At 60.3% G+C, this 17,607-nt stretch overlaps 1 protein-coding gene across 1 annotated transcript; it reads left to right on the forward strand.

The window, feature by feature from the left end:
• The first annotated feature begins 2,046 nt into the window (after positions 1 to 2,046).
• ALOX12B (arachidonate 12-lipoxygenase, 12R type) lies at positions 2,047 to 13,531 on the forward strand. Its single transcript, XM_045985627.1, has 15 exons — positions 2,047 to 2,293; positions 3,982 to 4,186; positions 6,917 to 6,998; positions 7,111 to 7,197; positions 7,314 to 7,436; positions 7,607 to 7,710; positions 8,037 to 8,209; positions 8,442 to 8,585; positions 9,548 to 9,751; positions 9,971 to 10,057; positions 10,342 to 10,511; positions 10,760 to 10,881; positions 12,672 to 12,772; positions 12,956 to 13,126; positions 13,326 to 13,531. The coding sequence occupies exons 1-15, from the start codon at positions 2,147 to 2,149 to the stop codon at positions 13,503 to 13,505; spliced, it is 2,100 nt and encodes a 699-aa protein (XP_045841583.1). The 5' UTR covers positions 2,047 to 2,146; the 3' UTR covers positions 13,506 to 13,531.
• Positions 13,532 to 17,607: the final 4,076 nt, after the last annotated feature.

Raw genomic sequence — 17,607 nt, forward strand, 5'->3', positions numbered from 1 at the left:
TTTTACTTACTTCATTAGTAAGCTGTATTGTCTTCCTAGAATGGAAGCTCCAGGAGGAAGGGTGGTGATTTGCTTTGGGACAAGACCTAGGAGACAGGCCACTGGAGCTACATGAATGGATGACGTCATTATCGGAAAGGTCAGAAGGAGCAGCCGCCAGGCCTCAGCTGGGGTTGGATGGCATGGGGGTGACAGGAGCACATTTGGGTCTTAAAAAGGTCATTTCAGTCCCTTCCTCTGATCATAGCCCTGTCCCTAAGCTCAACCTGAATTGCAACCTCCTCTCCATTCCTCACCCAATCCGGAACCTTCTGGAATCTTCTCTCCATCTCAGAATCCCAGCCTTCTTTGACATTAACTTGGCCCCGGGCAAGTGTGACCTTCCCTCAATGGTGACAGAAGGGTGACACGTCAGAGGGAACCTGGGTTGGAGCTTCCTGGTTGGTGGGAGCTGCTCCTGGGAGGCAGAAGAAAAGAGTGGGCGGGAATGTGACTCTCCCCTCACTGTCCCTGAGAGTAAACCTCCCACCCTCTCTCCTAACCTAGCCCCAGTCCCAATACCTTCCTAAAGTCAGCTCTACCCTGGGGCCCCCGCCAGTCCTGGTGGCTCCTGGAAACCAGCCCCCAATCCCAACTCCCTTCCCCCTCCAGATTCTCCGCAGAGTGTAATGTCCAAACTGTTAACAGAAAGATTGTTTCCTTCTCTCCCCGCTAAGCTCCCGCAGAGCTTACTGCTGTGCGAGGATTTCATTTGTTCTCCACATCTGCAGGGCCTAGGACAGTGCCGGGACACAGGTGTGCTCCCCAGACACCTCCTGGGGGGATGCAGGCCGGAAGGAATGAATGATTTAGTTCCGGACAAACCCAGTTCTATTAGAGCCCAACCTTGAGCCCCATCCTCTTCCTCGTTCGTTGTTTTTTGGGGGGGAGGGGGGTGGGGCGAGCCTGAGTACTTTGTAAACTTGAGGGATAGCACAGAACAAAATGCATCAATTCCCTTCCGTAGGACGTTCCAGCTCGCCACGCGGCTCGCCCCCTCGCAGGTGCTCCTCAGCCGCCATCGCCGAGCTTTCCTAGGAACTGCCTGGTTTCGTCTGTTCTCGAACTTCCAATCGCTGGAACGATAGAGCGTGCACTTTTCCCTTCCGGCTTCTTTCATCGTCCATATCGTCCACGTCGCGGTTTGGGCCTTTTTTTTTTTAAATTGCCGGGTAGAATTCTGTTAGGACTACACCACAAAGTACACGTCCACCCCGTGGCTTCTTTCTCGTGCGCCCAGCTTCACGGCAAGTGTCATCCACTCTCGGAGGCACCCCGTTCCTCGGCTCGGGGGACCCAGGCCTTGCAGGAGGCAACAGACACCCTCTCTCCCTCCCGGATCCCCTCTCCCTGGAGACTCTGTGCGGCCCTGAGCTCAGCTGGAGCATCCATTGCTCTTCCCCTCAAGGGCTCTGGGCTCTGGGGCAGGAGGATGGACCTCCTGCAGGGGCCACTGCCTGTCCCATTGTCCGGAGAGGAACGGCCTGGCAGCCGGCCATCAGCACAGAGAGTTCCTGCTGTGCCCCGTCCCCCCCCCCCCCCCCCGGGCCGCCCCCACTGTGTGTGTGGGGGGGGTGACCGCTGCCCCTGGATGGGCTCAGCAGGGGTGCCCAGTGCTGGCCCATGGGGGCGGGCAGAAGGAAGGCGCTTATTAGGCTGATAATGATCTGGGGGCCCCGCCCAGCCCTATCCCCCTCCCCCCCCTTCCCTGGGGCCTGGGCTCAGGCTGGACTGGCTCCCCCACCCTGCAGCCTCCTTCATCCGAGGCATGTTCCATCCACCCTTTCAGAAGCCAGCCCAGCACCCTGTCTGCCGGTCCTCCCTGCGGGCTGCTGGAGGGCTGGCGGCCCAGACACGGCCCCGCCCGCCCGACTTCGCCCCGCCCCAGCCTGCCTGGCTCCCCGCCCCGCCGCCGAGGGCAGCACCTCTCCAGGCTCCGGGCTGCCCCTGGGCCAGACGTCCCTGCCTCACCTCTCCCTCTCGGGAGGCTGGCCCCGTCCACGTCTGCCTGCGTCTGGCTTGCCCTGCCTGGCCTGGGCCCCCACGCTGTGCGGCCCCCCTCGGTGTCTGCACTTGAGTCCTCCCTCCTGCTTCCTCAAGAGCAGCCATGGCCGCCTACAAAGTCAAGGTGGCCACGGGGACCGACCTCTTGTCGGGAACGATGGACTCCATCTCGCTGACCATTGTGGGGACCCGAGGAGAGAGCCACAAGCAGCTGCTGAACCATTTCGGGAGAGACTTCGCGACTGGGGCGGTGAGTGAGTGCGTGTGTGTGGGGGGGGTGGTGCGTGTGCATGTGTGTGTACACGTGAGTGTGCCTGTGTGTACGTGGTCTGTGTGTGTACGTGTGAATGTGTGGCGTGTGAGTACTTGTGGGTATGTATGCGTGTGTGGAATATACGTGCGTGTGTGGTGAAGTGTGAATATGTGTGTGGTGTGTGAGTGTGTGCTCTGCGTGCATGAGTGTGTTATGTGTGTGTTGGGTGTGTGGACTGCCAAAGTGAGGTGTGTGTGGAGTGTGAGTGTGTGCCATGTGAGTGTGTGGAATATGAGTGTGGTGTGTGTGAGTGTGTGGTGTGTGCGAATGTGTGTGGAATGTGAGAGTGTGAGAATGTGTTTGGAGTGTGAGTGTGTGTTGTGTGTGAATGTGTGTGTGGAGTATGAGTGTGGTATGTGAGTGTGTTGTGTGCGAATGTGAGTGTGTGTTGTGTGTGAATGTGTGTGTGGAGTATGAGTGTGGTATGTGAGTGTGTTGTGTGAGAATGTGAGTGTGTGTTGTGTGAGAATGTGTGTGGGGTGTGAGTGTGTGGAGTATGAGCATGGTGTGTGAGTGTGTGTTGTGTGAGAATGTGTGTGTGGAGTGTGACTGTGGTGTGTGAGTGTGTGGAGTGTGAGAATGTGTGTGTGTGTCCAGGGAGCATGAGGACGGCTGGAGGTGTGTGCGGGAGGAAGATAGGGCGTGGAGCACCAGGGCACTCTGGGGGAGCCCTGCAAGCGGGGGGCTCCAAGGGCAGCTTTGGATGCCTCCGCCCAGACCTGGCTCCCAGTGGTCCCTGGGTCCCTGCTTTCCGGCCACCCTGCCTCATCCCTGCTCTGTCACCGCTCACCCCTCTGTGCTCATGTCTCATCTCTCCCTGCCCTCTCTCCCCTCCTCTCTCTTCCTCTCATCACTCACCCACATCCCTCATCTCTCAGCCTCTCCCTCCCTTTCTTGCCCTTGGCCTCTCCCGCTCCCTGGTCTCTCTCCATTTCCTCATCCTTCTCCATGGCCTCTCTCCCTCCTCCATCCCTCCCCATTTCCTCTTCTTCCCCCTCATCCCTCCCCACTGCCTCTCCCCCTCCCTCATCTCTCCCCATATCCTTTCACCTCCCTCATTCCTGCCCATGGCCTCTCCCTTTCCCTCATCCCTCTCCCTCCCATCCTTACTCTTCCCAAGTTCAGTTGCATCATAAATGGCTTAAAAGCACATTGGATTATCTGCAATTTAAAATGGCATCCGACCAGCCTGTCCAGTGGGGCCTGCCTTCTCCACGATGGAAGGCGCCCTTTGCTGGTCCCTCAGCCCTAATTCTGGGTCCAGTCCGGCCACCTGCTGCTGGTGAAATTAGCAGGTCACTCTGTCTGCATGGCCATGTCCGCACCTCCACGTCTTCACTGATAAGCGGGAGAAGACGAGGCTGGCTGGACCACCTCTGCCCACTCTAAGATGGCAGGAGGTCTGGGGGAGCCCTGGACCCCACTTGGACCCCTTTGTAGACCAGCCCCTGGGGGGGCTGCATGAGTCCCAGTGGGAGTGGGGGAGGGGAGCCCCATGACCAGGTCACCCCCCCCCCCCCCCCCGCCCAGGGAGGTGGGCATCAACCCCAGTGCAGGGGCAGAGCCTGGCTGAAGGCCTGGGCAGGGGGGATCCTGCCACTCACCTAGCCCCGCGCCCGGCCCAGGTGGACGAGTACACCGTCCGCTGCGAGCAGGACCTGGGGGAGCTCATCATCATCCGCCTGCACAAGGAGCGCTACGCCTTCCTCCCCAAGGACTCCTGGTACTGCAACTACGTGCAGATCGGAGCCCCCGACGGCCGCGTCTACCACTTCCCCGCCTACCAGTGGATGGACGGCTACGAGACCCTGGCCCTCAGGGAGGCGACAGGTGAGCCCTCAGCACCCCACCCCTGCCACCAGGCCCCTGGCTCCCTCCTGCCTGTCACCTGCTGGGCCCGTCCCCACCGGCCGCCCTCACATAGGACCCTCAGTTCCTGGTGCTCCAGGGCCCAGCTCGGGGCTGCACCCTGTGGGGACACAGATGGGGGGCTCGGGGCCGCCCTCAGGATCTCAGGATCCCGGGTCTTAGCCGAAGGCAAGTGTGCTCTCCGCTGGCTCCCCTGCGGTCCTGTCCCTGACTCCCATGGGACGCAGCAGGATGCCTGGTCACCGTCCCACCTGCTGCCTGTTCCCTTACGAAGCCCTGGGAGTTCAACAGAGCCAACGGGGTCTCCAGCGGGGCACGGATGTTCTATTGGAACATTCCAGGGCCTCCCTCCCTGCCACTCCGACGGACGCCTTACTTCTCCCCCAGGACTCACTGTGGCCCCCGAAGGGCCCCTTCTTCCAGTAACCCCAGGGGAGGGCCTGTTAATGCTAGATCGGCGGGGTGTTCTCTAGTGCGCGGTCAAGGCTGCGGCTGTATTCCCAGACACTCGCTTGCTCCCCTGGAAGAGGGTCAGGGAGTCCCAGCTCCTCGTGCCCACCCCTGCCACAGCCCTGAGTGGTGGGCTTGGCTCACCTTGGCTTCCTAGGAGGTGACTGCTACATGGGAACTGCAAGCTTGTCCTCTTAGGTCCCCTTGGCTTCCTAGGAGGTGACTGCTACATGGGAACTGCAAGCTTGTCCTCTTAGGTCCCCTTGGCTCCACCCCTCCAGCCTCTCTCCGTTTCCCTCAAGGTGCACAGGAGGGGAGGGGGCTTGGAGTTCCGGCTGGCCGGCAGCTGACCGCCCTGGTCCACCTCTTATTTCCCTGGGAGCAGGGAGACAGGGCCTGAGCTGGGGAAAGAGGCAGAGGTAGAGGGAGGCAGGCCTGGGGGAGGATGGGGAGACTGAGGGGAGCGCTCCCCCGACTCCCTGCCCCAGGGTGGGGTATGGAGGATCTTCCCGGTGGCCCAGTGGCCGGGAAGCAGGGGCAGGGCAGGACGAGGCCAGATGCCGTGCAGGAATGGTGCTGGGTGGAGCGGCCGCTTGCAACAGCAGCACAGAAAGCTTGCGTCACGGCCCGGCCCTGGAAGGAGTCTGGCCCCCACCCAGGGGGTGAAGCCCAGCCGTGTCCCGGGGGTTGCACAACTCCAGGGGGCACTGTTCACCCGGGACACAACAAGAGGTGCGGCAGATAGAGGAAGGAGAGGTGGCGAAGGAAGCCTCGAGGGAAGGTGACGGGGCTGCGGTGATAGGCAGACGGCAGCTGGGGCCGCCAGCCAGGACGTTGGACAGAGACAGGCCCTGGTGTGGGTCTCAGCGCCACTTACTAGCCGGATTCTAAGCCTCAGTGTTCTCCTCGGGAAAATAGGTCTAACAGCAGAGCCTACTTTATAGGGCTGATGCAAGAATCCAGGGACATTGCCTCTAAAAGGAATTTTTAAAGGCTTAACAACTCTTGGTGTGATTCGTGGCTGGGGGGGACGGTGAGTGGTCCCAAGCAGGCTGCCTTGGTTCAAATCCCAGCTCACGCTTTCTCTCTGTGTAACATTGGTTGTATGGACCATTGGTATGGTCCCTTAGCTGAAATTTTTGGGGTCAGGGTGCTCTTGAAATTCAGATCTCAGGGGCACCTGGTGGCTTAGCTGGTTAAGTGTCCAACTTGGTTTCAGCTCAGGTGGTGACGCTGGGGTCCTGGGGTGGAGCCCCAGGTCGGGCTCCCTGCTGAGCAGGAAGTCTACTTGGGATTCTCCCCCTCCTTCTGCCACTCCCTCCACGCACACACTCTCTCATAAATAAATCTTCAGAGAAAAAAATTCAGATCTCATTTAGAATATGTTTGTATATATACATCTATATCTATAGTTTTCCATTTACACGGTCTATACATTAAATAATATATCCATCACCAGGGCACCCCCTTGCCAAATATTAGAATATTTCTGCAGAAAAAAAACACTGATAGTTATGCCAAGTGAGTTCAGTAAAGACTCTATAGCCTCGGGTAAATTCAGAGCAGGTTTTGCAGACAAAGGAATTTGTGCTCAACTTGTGAAAAAGACAAGGTTAGCATCTATCGTCTTCTGGGTTTTGGAATTGTGGAGACAGGATTGCAGGCCTGTAAGTCACCTGCTGGTAAGGTTGTTCCTGTGTGGATTGTTATTAATATAAGTAGAGTCGGGGCCCCTGGGTGGCTCCAACATGAAGCCTCTGCCTTCAGCTCAGGTCGTGATCTCAGGGTCTTAGGATAGAGCCCCGCGTCAACTCCCTGCTCAGTGGGGAGTCTGCTTCTCCCTCTCCGTCTGTGCTCTCTGTCAAATAAATAAATAAAATCTAAACATGTATGTTTATATATGTAGGAGAGAGTGTTTGGAAAGTGCCTAGCGCCTACTGCTACATGACTGACCTTCACTAATGTTTTAGTGGGTCCAGAAAAGGGACTCCTTCCCGGCAGCAAGCCCGGCTCCAGGGGCAGAGCCAAGGAGAGAAGGGTGGTCCCTGATCCCTCTTTCTGAGTTTTTGGGAGGACATAGCCCTCCTCCCTCCCCAGCCCAGGGTAAGCCTTCCCAGTCCTTGTCTGTGGGCCCGCAGAGCCAGTCTAGAGGGCAGGAGCTGAATTCTGATCCTTGCAAAGTGGTCCGGGGCAGACAGGGCCAAGGTCAGACCTTGAACCTCCTCTGTGGTCTCCTTGCAGGAAAGACAAGAGCAGAGGACACGCTCCCGATCCTTCTGGAGCATCGACAGGAGGAGATCAGAGCCAAGCAGGACTTCTACCAGTGAGCAGAGGGCGGTAGGGGCTGTGGGGGACCAGGGGGCTGTGATGGCTTGGCCTTCCGTCCCTGGGTTGGCCGTGGGCACCAGGCCCCAGCGACTCCCTTCTCTTTGCAGCTGGAGGGTCTTCGTTCCGGGCCTGCCCAACTACGTGCATATCCCCAGTTACCGCCCTCCTGTCCGGAGAAACCCCAACCGGCCCGAGTGAGGACCTGAGGCTGCCCTGGGGCCCCTCCCATGGTTGACCCCTGGGCTCTGCCCACTCCCTGCGCTGCCCCGAGCCCAGGTGCCCCGCCCCAGCCCTGCACTGCTTCCTACAGGTGGAACGGTTATATCCCCGGCTTCCCGATTCTCATCAACATTAAGGCCACCAAGTTCCTGAACTCAAACCTCCGCTACTCCTTCCTCAAGACGGCCTCCTTCTTCTTCCGCCTGGGGCCCATGTGAGTGTGCGCGGGGTGGGGGGGGGCGCCCCTGTCCCCGCTCCACGCGCCTCGGCCTCCACCGCAGCCCCAGAGCTAGCAATGGCCTAGGGAGCCCCGGAGCCCCCAGACCCCTGGACGCAGGGAGGGCTGCCTGTGTGAGCGCCTCCCCCTTGAACCGGGTCCCCTAGGGCGCTGGGCTTCAAACTCCGCGGCCTGGTGGACTGCAAGCAGTCGTGGAAGAGGCTGAAGGACATCAAGAAAATCTTCCCCTCCAACAAGTCTTTCATCTCCGGTATGGGGTGGAGGGACGCGAAGCGAGCCCGGGGGGAGCCTGCGGTGTCCGGCGGCGGGGAGCTGCGGGCACGGGCGGGAGGCGGGACGCCGGGTTGGGGCCGCAGGATCGAGGCGCAGCCAGCCCCAGGCCCGAGTGGCCGGCTGGGCGGGCGCGCCCTCTGGCGGTTTCGCGGAGAATGACGCCCTGGGCGCCGCCGGCTGCTCAAGGGGAGGCTGGGGCGGGGGGCGGGGGGGCTTCTCGGGTGTCCGTGGTCTTCCTCTGTCTCGGGTCTCAGGGACACCTGGCCGCGTCATGACGCTCTCACGGTCCCCCCCACCCCCCAGAGTACGTGGCCGAGCACTGGACAGAGGACAGCTTCTTCGGGTATCAGTACCTCAACGGCGTCAACCCAGGCCTGCTCCGCCGCTGCACGCGGATCCCGGACAAGTTCCCCGTCACAGATGACATGGTGGCGCCGTTCCTGGGCGAGGGAACGTGCCTGCAAGCGGAGCTAGAGGTGAGGCCCGACCCGCTGGAGATCCCTGGCTTCCCAGCCTCTCTCCCTCCCTGGGTGTCCCCGTCGTCTCTCCAGTCCCACCGTCGCTGTCCCCAGAGTCCCACCAGCCGCTGTACTCCCTGCTCGGGTCCTTAGCCAACCGCTGCACCTGGGGGGCACTCTGCACACAAGGCGGGGCTCGCAGGTGCCCCCTGCTGGTGCCTACCTGCCCCCCATTGCGGCTCCCTTGCAGAAGGGGAACATTTACCTGGCAGACTACCGCATCTTGGAAGGCATCCCCACCATTGAGCTCAACGGAAGGAAGCAGCATCACTGCGCGCCCCTCTGCCTGCTGCACTTCGGCTCGGAGGGGAACATGATGCCCATCGCCATCCAGGTGCCTGGGGTGCAGGCCTGGGTCCCTGTGAGCATGTTGCCAATGCGAGCGCCTGTGTGTGCGCATGCGTGTGTGTGTGCGTGCACACGTGCCCATTTACACGAGTGTGCGATCCCTGTGTGTGCAAGTGAGAACACACGTATGTTTATGCATGTTCCTATCTGTGTGTGTGGCCCCGTGTGTAAGCCTTGGGCTGAGTCCCTTCTGGTCCCTACATGCATACAACTTGGTCCTTCCCCTGTCCACCTGTCTGCCCATGACTGAACTTGGGTCCCTGATGCTGTTCTTGGTACATGCAGGGGTGTGTAGAGCATACCCATGACAGGATGGGAACATGCTTGGTTGCTTGAGCTTGTCTCTTTGGGTCCATTCCCTCATTTACTTGTTAAGCCAGCATCTGCTGTTGGCCAGACCTCTGCTGGAAATACTGAGCTAATCAGACTTAGCCACTGCGTTGAGAGTGGCCTGGCAGGAAACGGGATTGAGGTGCTACGTTCCCAGAGGTCTCCACCAACGTCATGTCCAAATTAGAAAAAGGCATCTCTATGGGGGGGCTCAGCCAAGCCCCGATGCTCCTGGCTCATTAGTGGAACATAGCCAGCGTAGCCAGGATTTCAGTTACTCCCTTTGCCCCAGAGGGCTGGTACCCTTGTGCAGTGCACAACTTGTACAGCTGAATAGGGCAGCTGCGGGGTTGAAATAAGGAACACTTCTCAGAAGAGGCAACTGGCGAGCTGCTTCTTGAATGAATGGGAGCTGCCAGGTAGAGAGAGGGAGGGGGAAAGGGACTACAGGCAGAGGGGACAGCAAGAGCAAATGTGAGGAGGGAGGAAGGGCCCTGGTGTGTTCACTCTTCTCTGCCTCCTTCCTGCAGTGGGGGCCGTTTCTGTATATGTGTGTGTGTGTGTGTGTGTGTGTGTGTGTGTGCTCTCACCTAACTCTCCCTCCTTCCCCATCCCTAGCTCAGCCAGACTCCTGGGCCCGACTCTCCCATCTTCCTGCCCAGTGACTCTGAGTGGGACTGGTTGCTGGCCAAGACATGGGTGCGCTACGCGGAGTTCTATTGCCACGAGGCCATCTCCCACCTGCTGGAGACGCACCTCATCGCAGAGGCCTTCTGTCTGGCCATGATAAGGCAGCTACCCATGTGCCACCCCCTCTACAAGGTACGGGCTGGGCCCCAGGCCCCCCCAGAAAGGCACCTGGCTCGCTCAGCGCTCAGGGGGAACCCTGGTAGACTTGGTGAGGCAGCTGGGCACCCACAAGAGAGGGCTTGGGGTGGGGATTTCCCAAAGTGATAGGGTCTTGATGCTGTACAAGAGGGGGAGTGATGCTGAGGTCCTTTGGGGCTAACCGTGGTCCTCTCTCCTTGCTCCCTCCTGCAGCTGCTGGTCCCCCACACCCGGTACACCATCCAGATCAACAGCATCGGGCGGGCCCTCCTCCTCAACGAGGGGGGGCTGTCTGCCAGGGTAAGATTCTGCCCGCGCCCCAGCGAGACCTTTGCTGCCATTCTGGGCGTTGCCATTAGACTTAAAGCATGATTTCCCACTTGCCTTCGGATCACAAGGGGAATGGCGGGTGGGGGCCGGGGGACGTGGGTGCTGTGCCCACGAGGGTGCTGGCCCGGAGCGTGGGAGCTTGAGGGGCCGGCTGGAGGAGCACACAGTGGGCTCTGTGCGAGGCAAGTGTGATGCTCAGAGTGGGGGCCCTGCTGTGACCCCGCCGGCCTCAGCGGCTGCCTCCTCCCACCCAGAGCATGTCTCTGGGCCTGAAAGGCTTTGCTGAGGTCATGGTGCGGGCTCTGTCAGAGACAACCTACGACAGCCTCTACCTCCCCAATGACTTTGTGGAGCGTGGGGTCCAGGACCTGCCGGGGTATTACTACCGCGATGACTCCCTGGCTGTGTGGGACGCCCTGGAGAGGTGAGGCCGGGCCGGCGGGTTGTGACATGCAGGGTGGACGGCCTGGGGGATGGGAGCAGGCATGGACCAGCTTTGAGGCCCGGACCCTGGCTTGGGGCTGAGGCCATCTCCGCGCCCCACAGGAGGTGCCCAATTGCAGGCCGGGGGAGGTATGGGGCGGCTGAGGCTGGGCCATACTGGGGCGAGAGGCGGGGGAAAGCGCTGCCGGGGGAGGGGAGGATCCAAACTGAGGCCTGTCCCCTGGTCAGGTACGTGACAGAGATCATCACCTACTATTACCCGTGCGACGCGGCTGTGGCGGACGACCCGGAATTGCAGTCCTGGGTGCAGGAGATATTTGAAGAGTGCCTCCTAGGGCGTGAGAGCTCAGGTATGGGCCTGGGCGCTGGGCACCTGCCGGGACCTGGGGCTAAGGGGTGGCCCCTTCCGGCTGGTGGTGGAACATGTCTTGCTGGGGGCTGAGGGAGCCAGATCTTGGAGAGGCAAATCCTCGGGGAAGGAAACAGGGCTGCCGATTGGTCCCTGTGTGAGCTCAGGGGCTATGGGGCAGGGTCGTCTCTGGGGATCTGGGGGGCTCCCAGACCCCACGCTGGAAACAAGCCTTCATGGGCCGAGAAATGGGGTGTGAGCTCAAACTTAAAAGGGTAGAGTGTGCCGGTAACCGGGGAGCTGGTGGGTTCCAGAACAGCCGCCGAGTATCCTGAGGTCATGCCGCGTGGGCACCACTCAGCAAATATTTAGTGAGCATCTAGGATGTGATAAACGCTGGGTACTGGGAGGCAACGGGAATGAGACAGGAGAAGGGGTCTGCCCTCAAGTCTCAGGGCTGGTCCTCTCAGTAGTCGGGCAATCATGCTGTCTTAGGACTGCTGCAGGCCGGGGGGTGCGGGATGGGTGGGGTAGGGGTGCACTAGGAGCCCTGGGGAGGCACCTAACCCAGTCGGAGGAGGGTGGTGGGTAGAGAGCGGAGGGTAGCAGCATGCTAAGATCTAGCTGAGATCTAACATCTTGGCGAACATCTGGCTAGGAGCTGCAGGGTTGGGGGGGGTCGTTAGCCAGCAGGTGTTAGAGGTGGGGTTGAAGAGCTCTGATGGGAAGCCAGAGCGGGCAGGGGGAGCTGCGGTTGCTGCTCGGAGGTCCCTGCATCTGAGCTGAGGCTGGAAGTTGGCCAGACTCTCTATGGGGCTAAGCTAAGACGGAAGCAGAGAGCAGGGGCCAGTGGCGGGTCTGGTGAGGGAGGCTGGAATTACCCCGACCACTAGAGGGCGCCGTCGAGGAGGTCCGCAAGGAAAGCAGATTTGCACCTGAGACTGTCATGCTGCCAGGGAGTCCCGAGACAGTTCTAGAAGCTGCTGGGGTGTCCAGGAGGGGGGTGACAGGGGCCTGGCCAGGAGGCAGTTGTGACAAGGCAGAGAATTCCGGAGCTGGCCGGGAGAGAGAAATGACAGAATTTGGTGACTGGTTGGGGTTTCGTGGTGGGTTTGGAGGGAGGGGCCAAGGACCACTCCCAGGTTTGGGGCTGTGGGAAATGGGTGGAACTGGGTGGATGGTGTGTGTCATGCTGTGGGCTGAGGGCCTGGAAGGACGAGCTTGGGGAGGAGGACAATGGGTTCTGTTTGACTGTATTAGGCTTCTGGAACCTGGGGACAATGGGAAGGAGAAGTGAGCAGCTTGGTTAAGTGTGGGACCAAGAAATCCACCTGGCAAGAGTGCAGAGGCTCGAAAGAATCTGTGTGTGTGTGCAGTGTGGGTGTGGATGAGGGACAGCTGGCTCAGGGCAAGAAAGCCGGGATTCCCCCAAAGCCTTGTACGCCCACCCCTGAGTCCTGGGACCAGAGAGCCCCCACTAAGGGAGCAGCAGTAAAGATCCCAGGGCCCCACCTCCACGGCAGGCAGCCCTGGAGGACATGGCCAAGGCCATTTGGGTCCACCTCCCAAGACCTGTGGGCTGGATGGGGTGGGGTAGGGCAGTGGGAGGCTGGAGGATGAGGGTTGTAGTCACAGGAGGGCCAAGCAGGCAGAATGAGCTCAGGACCCGGAAAAGGCAGCTAGGAGCGTTGGCGGGACACGGCGGGGGGGAGGTCCGGCTCGTGGGCGCCCTCAGCCAGCCTCCAGGACCCGGGCGGGACTGACGCTGCCCCGCCTTTCCCCGCCCCCCAGGCTTCCCTCAGTGCCTGCGCACGGTGCCCGAGCTGATCAGATACGTCACCATAGTCATCTACACCTGCTCCGCCAAGCACGCCGCTGTCAACACAGGGCAGGTACCGGTCCTCGCCAGACCCAGCTCCAGCCCGCCAACCCGGCGTCGGCCATCAGCCCGACTCAGGCCTCCGCCCAGCTCCCTGCTTCAGTCCCTAGCTCAGTTCAGACCCCAGAGTCCCGAGGGTGCTGTCTGACCCAGAACCCTCCCCCTTTTGCCATCCCCCCACCCCGCCCCCGTCCAGCTGGAGTACACCGCCTGGATGCCCAACTTCCCGTCGTCCATGAGGAACCCACCGATGCAGGCCAAGGGGCTGACCACTCTGGAGACCTTCATGGACACGTTGCCCGACGTGAAGACCACGTGCATCACCCTGTTGGTGCTCTGGACACTCAGCCGGGAGCCCGACGACAAGGTGCCCTGGGGACCTCGGGGTGCAGAGGGGGTGGGGTTACTCCGAGTATGGGCAGGGAGAGGGCTGGGGGCGGGGGGAGCCCGACCACAGGCGAGGGGGTGTCCAGGGCGGGAGGCAGGGGGAGAGCGGCGGGGGTGGCAGGGGCGAGGCGGAGGGGCCCGGGCTGGTGGGCGGCATCTGCCCGGTTGCATGCCCGCAGCGGTCTCTGGGCCACTTCCCCGACATCCACTTCGTGGAGGAGGCCCCACGGAGGAGCATGGAGACCCTGCGGCGCCGCCTGGCCCAGATCTCGCACAATATCCGTCAGCGCAACAAGGGGCTCCCCATCCCCTACTACTACCTGGACCCGGTGCTGATAGAGAACAGCATTTCCATCTAGGACCGCCCCTGCCTCGCCCCTCCTGTCCGCACCTGTTTTCAAAAAAAAAAATCACTTGGCACAACACTGAGTCTGTCCATGCGCCAGCACCATTTACCAGGGCCAGTGGAGGGGTGCGGGCTGGGACGACCCCCATCACCACTGCGGCGTCCAAGTAGGCTCAGGGCCCCAGCGCCAGGCCCAGGTCTGCCCCCATGTCCTGTAAGATCCAGCCCAGGAGGCTCTGGAAGGCAGGGATACCCCACCCCTGGCTCCGCCCTGAAGTCTGGGAGATGTCCAGGTGCTCCTGGGGATGGCAGGAGAGAAGGCTGGGACCCTGCACCCCGCTGCCCCACGCCCTGTCTTTCAACCCCAAGCGATTCTGGTTCATCTTAAGTGCCCCCGCCTCGGGGCCCAGACCTCCCAGGACCCCGGTCCACCAGAAAATCTACCCGCGGACCAGCATCCCCTGAGCCCTGCCCACCTAGGCATGCAGACCACCCAAGACCAGTCCAACTTGAAACACAAACTACCCATCCACCCAGGCAAAAGACCGCCCTGAGTCCGGCCTACCAGGAACCTAGACCACCCAAGCCATGCTCACTTTGAAACCCAGCCAGTCCTAAGCTACTACGAACCCATAATATCCTACTAGGAACCCGCAACACCCTACACCACAGCCCATCACCTACCAAAACCTACATCCCTCCAGGCTCGGCCCACACAGGAGCCCAGCCTGCTAAGTGCACCATCCAAGTAACCTGTCCCCAGGATCCCTTCCTCACCCCTACCCTCTCTTCTGGAACCTGAGAATCACCCCCTTTCGGCACCCCCTGGGCCTTGCTTATGGTTTCATCGCTGACTCCCCAGAGCTGCACAAGGGCTTGGCATGGGGACTTGACCACAGGGAGTGAGTCCCCCGGGTCTGTCTGGCCCTTGGCGGTAGGTTGTGGTGGTGGGGCAGGGCTGGGGACACCTGCATGGTGGTGGGAATATTGGGCATCCCGGCACTGAATTCAAGGTGACCTCCCCTCCAAACTCCGTAAGCCCAGAGTTGCCAGTGCTCCCGTTAGCTCCTTTGCTCTGGTGACCTTGCTTATCCCCCCAGGTTTGGTGCTGGCTCGCCTGGCCACTGTCAGCGGCAGCATGTTGGGCAGAGCAGTGGACAATGACCGTGGGGAGACATTCAGTGAGCTCCCCAGGGCAGCAGGGACCCATACATGGGGGTGGGGTGGAGAGAACAGGGCTGAAACCCAAGGGGGTTAGGGTTTAAACCTGGGGGTCTAGAGGGCAGGAGATGGGCGTGGCCACCTCACCCGAGTTCACACAGCTTAGAAAACCTTCCTGCAAGACTGCCCCGACCCAGGCCCGCGGTTCTGAGTCTTGGCTTACGACTCTTGTCGTTCCGGTGAGAGAGAGATGCCGACCGTGTTGGACGCAAAGCTGGGGTTCCAAGAGGACATGGTGACTAGCAGCTGGGGCCCTAAGGCAGAAGAGGCCACTGAGACCGGCTGCCCCAAGGGGACTCTGAAGCCAGAGAGGGAAAATGGGCAAACAGGCATTGCAGGAACCACTGAGCTGACCTGCAGACCTGGAGGTCTTTGTGTCCCCCAGGGGTCCAAACCTAGGGTCTAGGGCCGCAGGTGGTTCGCAGATGTGCTTTGATTGGCTGCCAGGGTTTCCTATTTGCTCCTTTTTTGAGTTGAATCAATAGCCAGCACTTCCGTGTTAGACAATGTCAGGTTTCTCTTGAAAAATCTGAAGGTCTGGCTGTAGTCCTCGCTGGGTCGTCATTTGTCCCCATCAGACAAGTGTGAGTTCTCCGCGGGCCGTGGTCCCGCCCACCCCGCTCCCTCGCGCGCGCTTGCGGTCTGCAAACGCTGTGGGCAATGTCTTCCAGCTTCTGAGGCCGATCAAGCCACAGATGCCAGGGCCCCTCTGAGTTCCGACTGGGGGATTGGATGCATCCACACCCCTGGTTCCCAAAGGGCAGAGCTGACTGGCTTTGTTCACTGTGGCTTCCAGCCCCGGCCATAGTTAGGGCTCACAGAGGACACGTGAACCCATTACTCCCAACATGGGCGTTCATGGGGGGGGGCATCCCTGAGGATTCAAGGGGAGGTAGGGCATGAGCTGGGCTCAAAGGGGGCAGTGTTTGGCTAGTGAGAGAGGGAGAATCGGGGTCCTGGCCTCCCCAGGCTCAGTCTCTGCTGAGAAGGAAGAACGGAGAAGAGGGGGGAGGAAGGTTCTGGAGGTACTGAGATTTCCCAGTGGACACTGCATTCCATGTGCAAATGGGAGCCACGCGAGGCCCTCGAGCAGGGCTGTCCTGAGTCCTGGGGCCTGAGGAAGGTCGTATTGCGGGTTAAGGGCAGGAGATGGGGACCTGCAGGGAGGCCAGACATCAGGAGCTCCTGCCATGGGGGTGGAGGCCAGAGGTACACCCTAAAGGGGTCTTCTGCGAGGGAGAGTCCGAAGGAAACCCTGGACACTTTCTCTATGGGGTGAATGCGCAGAAGGCACCTCCTATTGGCCTGAGGTTTGTTCTTGGGCTTTACATTTAATTCTAACAACAACCCATAAGATAGGAGCTCTTCTCATCCTGTTTTCAGAGAAGCAACACAGAGGGGTTAGGTGACTTGCTCAAGGTCACACAGCAGGGAGAGAAGAGGAGGCAGGAAGGGCTGCAAAGTCACAGCGTGTTTGGGCAGAAGGGGTGGGGGAGTGGATGAGCAAGGTACAGAGATATAGATGAGGGGGAGACCTGGAACCCCCAGCCCCCCAGGGGAGCTTCACCTCTCTGTGGCCGCCCAGATCCAGAGCACATTATCTGGGGAGTGGTAGTGGGCAAGGTCCTGAACCTCTGGGCCAGACAGCTGGTGGGGTGGGAGGAGGGAGGGCAAAGTGGAAGCCTCTGGCCCTTTTTGGTGATCCGAGGCAGGCAGCCTGCCTGTCCTGTGCCAGTGAGTTGACCAACTGCTGAGCAGAGACTCCCCACACTGCTCAGGGCCACAGCTCAGCCGCCCCAGAGCCCTGACCCTGTTGATGAGCTTTCAAGGTGCAAAGAGCCTAGTGCTGGCCTCAGCATTGATGTCTGGGGGTAGTCGACACAAGGACAGAGCAGCGAGGGACAACCAGGTCAGTGGTTCGATGAGACAATCTCACGGGCCCCAGGGGGTGGCCCCATGGGCAGCTACTGCGCATGGAGAGAAAAGAGGTCTCCATCGTAACGTGGGTTCCAAGCAGATGAACCGGGAGCAGTGAGTGTCGGACCCAGGTCTGGCCAGGAGCCAGTCGCAGCTGTGTCACTAGGAAGGACAGGTGTCTGAGGGAGCTGGAGTGGGCGGAGGTTCACGGGGAGGGTAGGCATCAGGCGGAATCTGGGTGCAGAAAGTGCAGCCCGTTACCCTGTCCACGGGGCCACATCTCATGGTTGACCTCCTGATTAGCTGTGTCTCTTTGGGAAAGTTAACTAACCTCTCTGTGACTCAGGTTCTTCAGCTATAATGTGAGGTTGGTGGGGGCGCCTGGGGGCTCAGTCTGTTAAGCGTCTGCCTTTGGCTCAAGTCATGATACCGGAGTCCTGGGATGGAGCCCCAAGTAGGGCTCCCGGCTCAGCAGGGAATCGGCTTGTCCCTCTGCCGCTCCCCATCCCTCTGCTTGTGCGCACGCTCTCTCTCTCAAATAAATACATAAATAAAATCTAAAAAAAATGAATAAATAAAGTGAAGTTGATGATAAACATCCCTCCTTTCTTGGGTTGCCCTGAGTTCAACCTGGCCAGTGATGGAGGCGAGGTGGGAGGGCTCCCCGTTCTGATCACCTCCCGCACAGCAGGAAAACGGCCCCTAAGGCCGCCTTGTTGGCCCATGGTGCAGAGCCGGGTCCAGGGCTCCTGGTATCAGCCCAAAGTCACCCCGATCCCCGGTTGTGTGGGGCAGAGACTAGAAGGCTGGAAGGGAGGGTGTGGAGATGCCTTCCGGAAGGGGTTCCGTGTTTAACTGTTAGGAACGCGGTCATGCCATCCTAGGAGCATGGTCCGATGGAGTCAATTTGGAAACCCGTGTCAAGGGGGTTTGTTCTCTGACACTGAGTATCACAACCTTCCCATCAAGATAGAGAT

The sequence above is a fragment of the Meles meles genome, chromosome 18 (assembly GCF_922984935.1).
Source record: "Meles meles chromosome 18, mMelMel3.1 paternal haplotype, whole genome shotgun sequence".
In the NCBI taxonomy this organism is placed as follows: domain Eukaryota; kingdom Metazoa; phylum Chordata; class Mammalia; order Carnivora; family Mustelidae; genus Meles; species Meles meles.

Bases quoted from the DNA above. Each gene is read 5' to 3' on its own strand.
- ALOX12B (XM_045985627.1), top strand. From the start codon at position 2,147: ATGGCCGCCTACAAAGTCAAGGTGGCCACGGGGACCGACCTCTTGTCG. The intron at 2,294-3,981 runs GTGAGTGAGTGC...CGCCCGGCCCAG, and splicing joins GAGACTTCGCGACTGGGGCG to GTGGACGAGTACACCGTCCG. The intron at 6,999-7,110 runs GTGAGCAGAGGG...TTCTCTTTGCAG, and splicing joins GCCAAGCAGGACTTCTACCA to CTGGAGGGTCTTCGTTCCGG.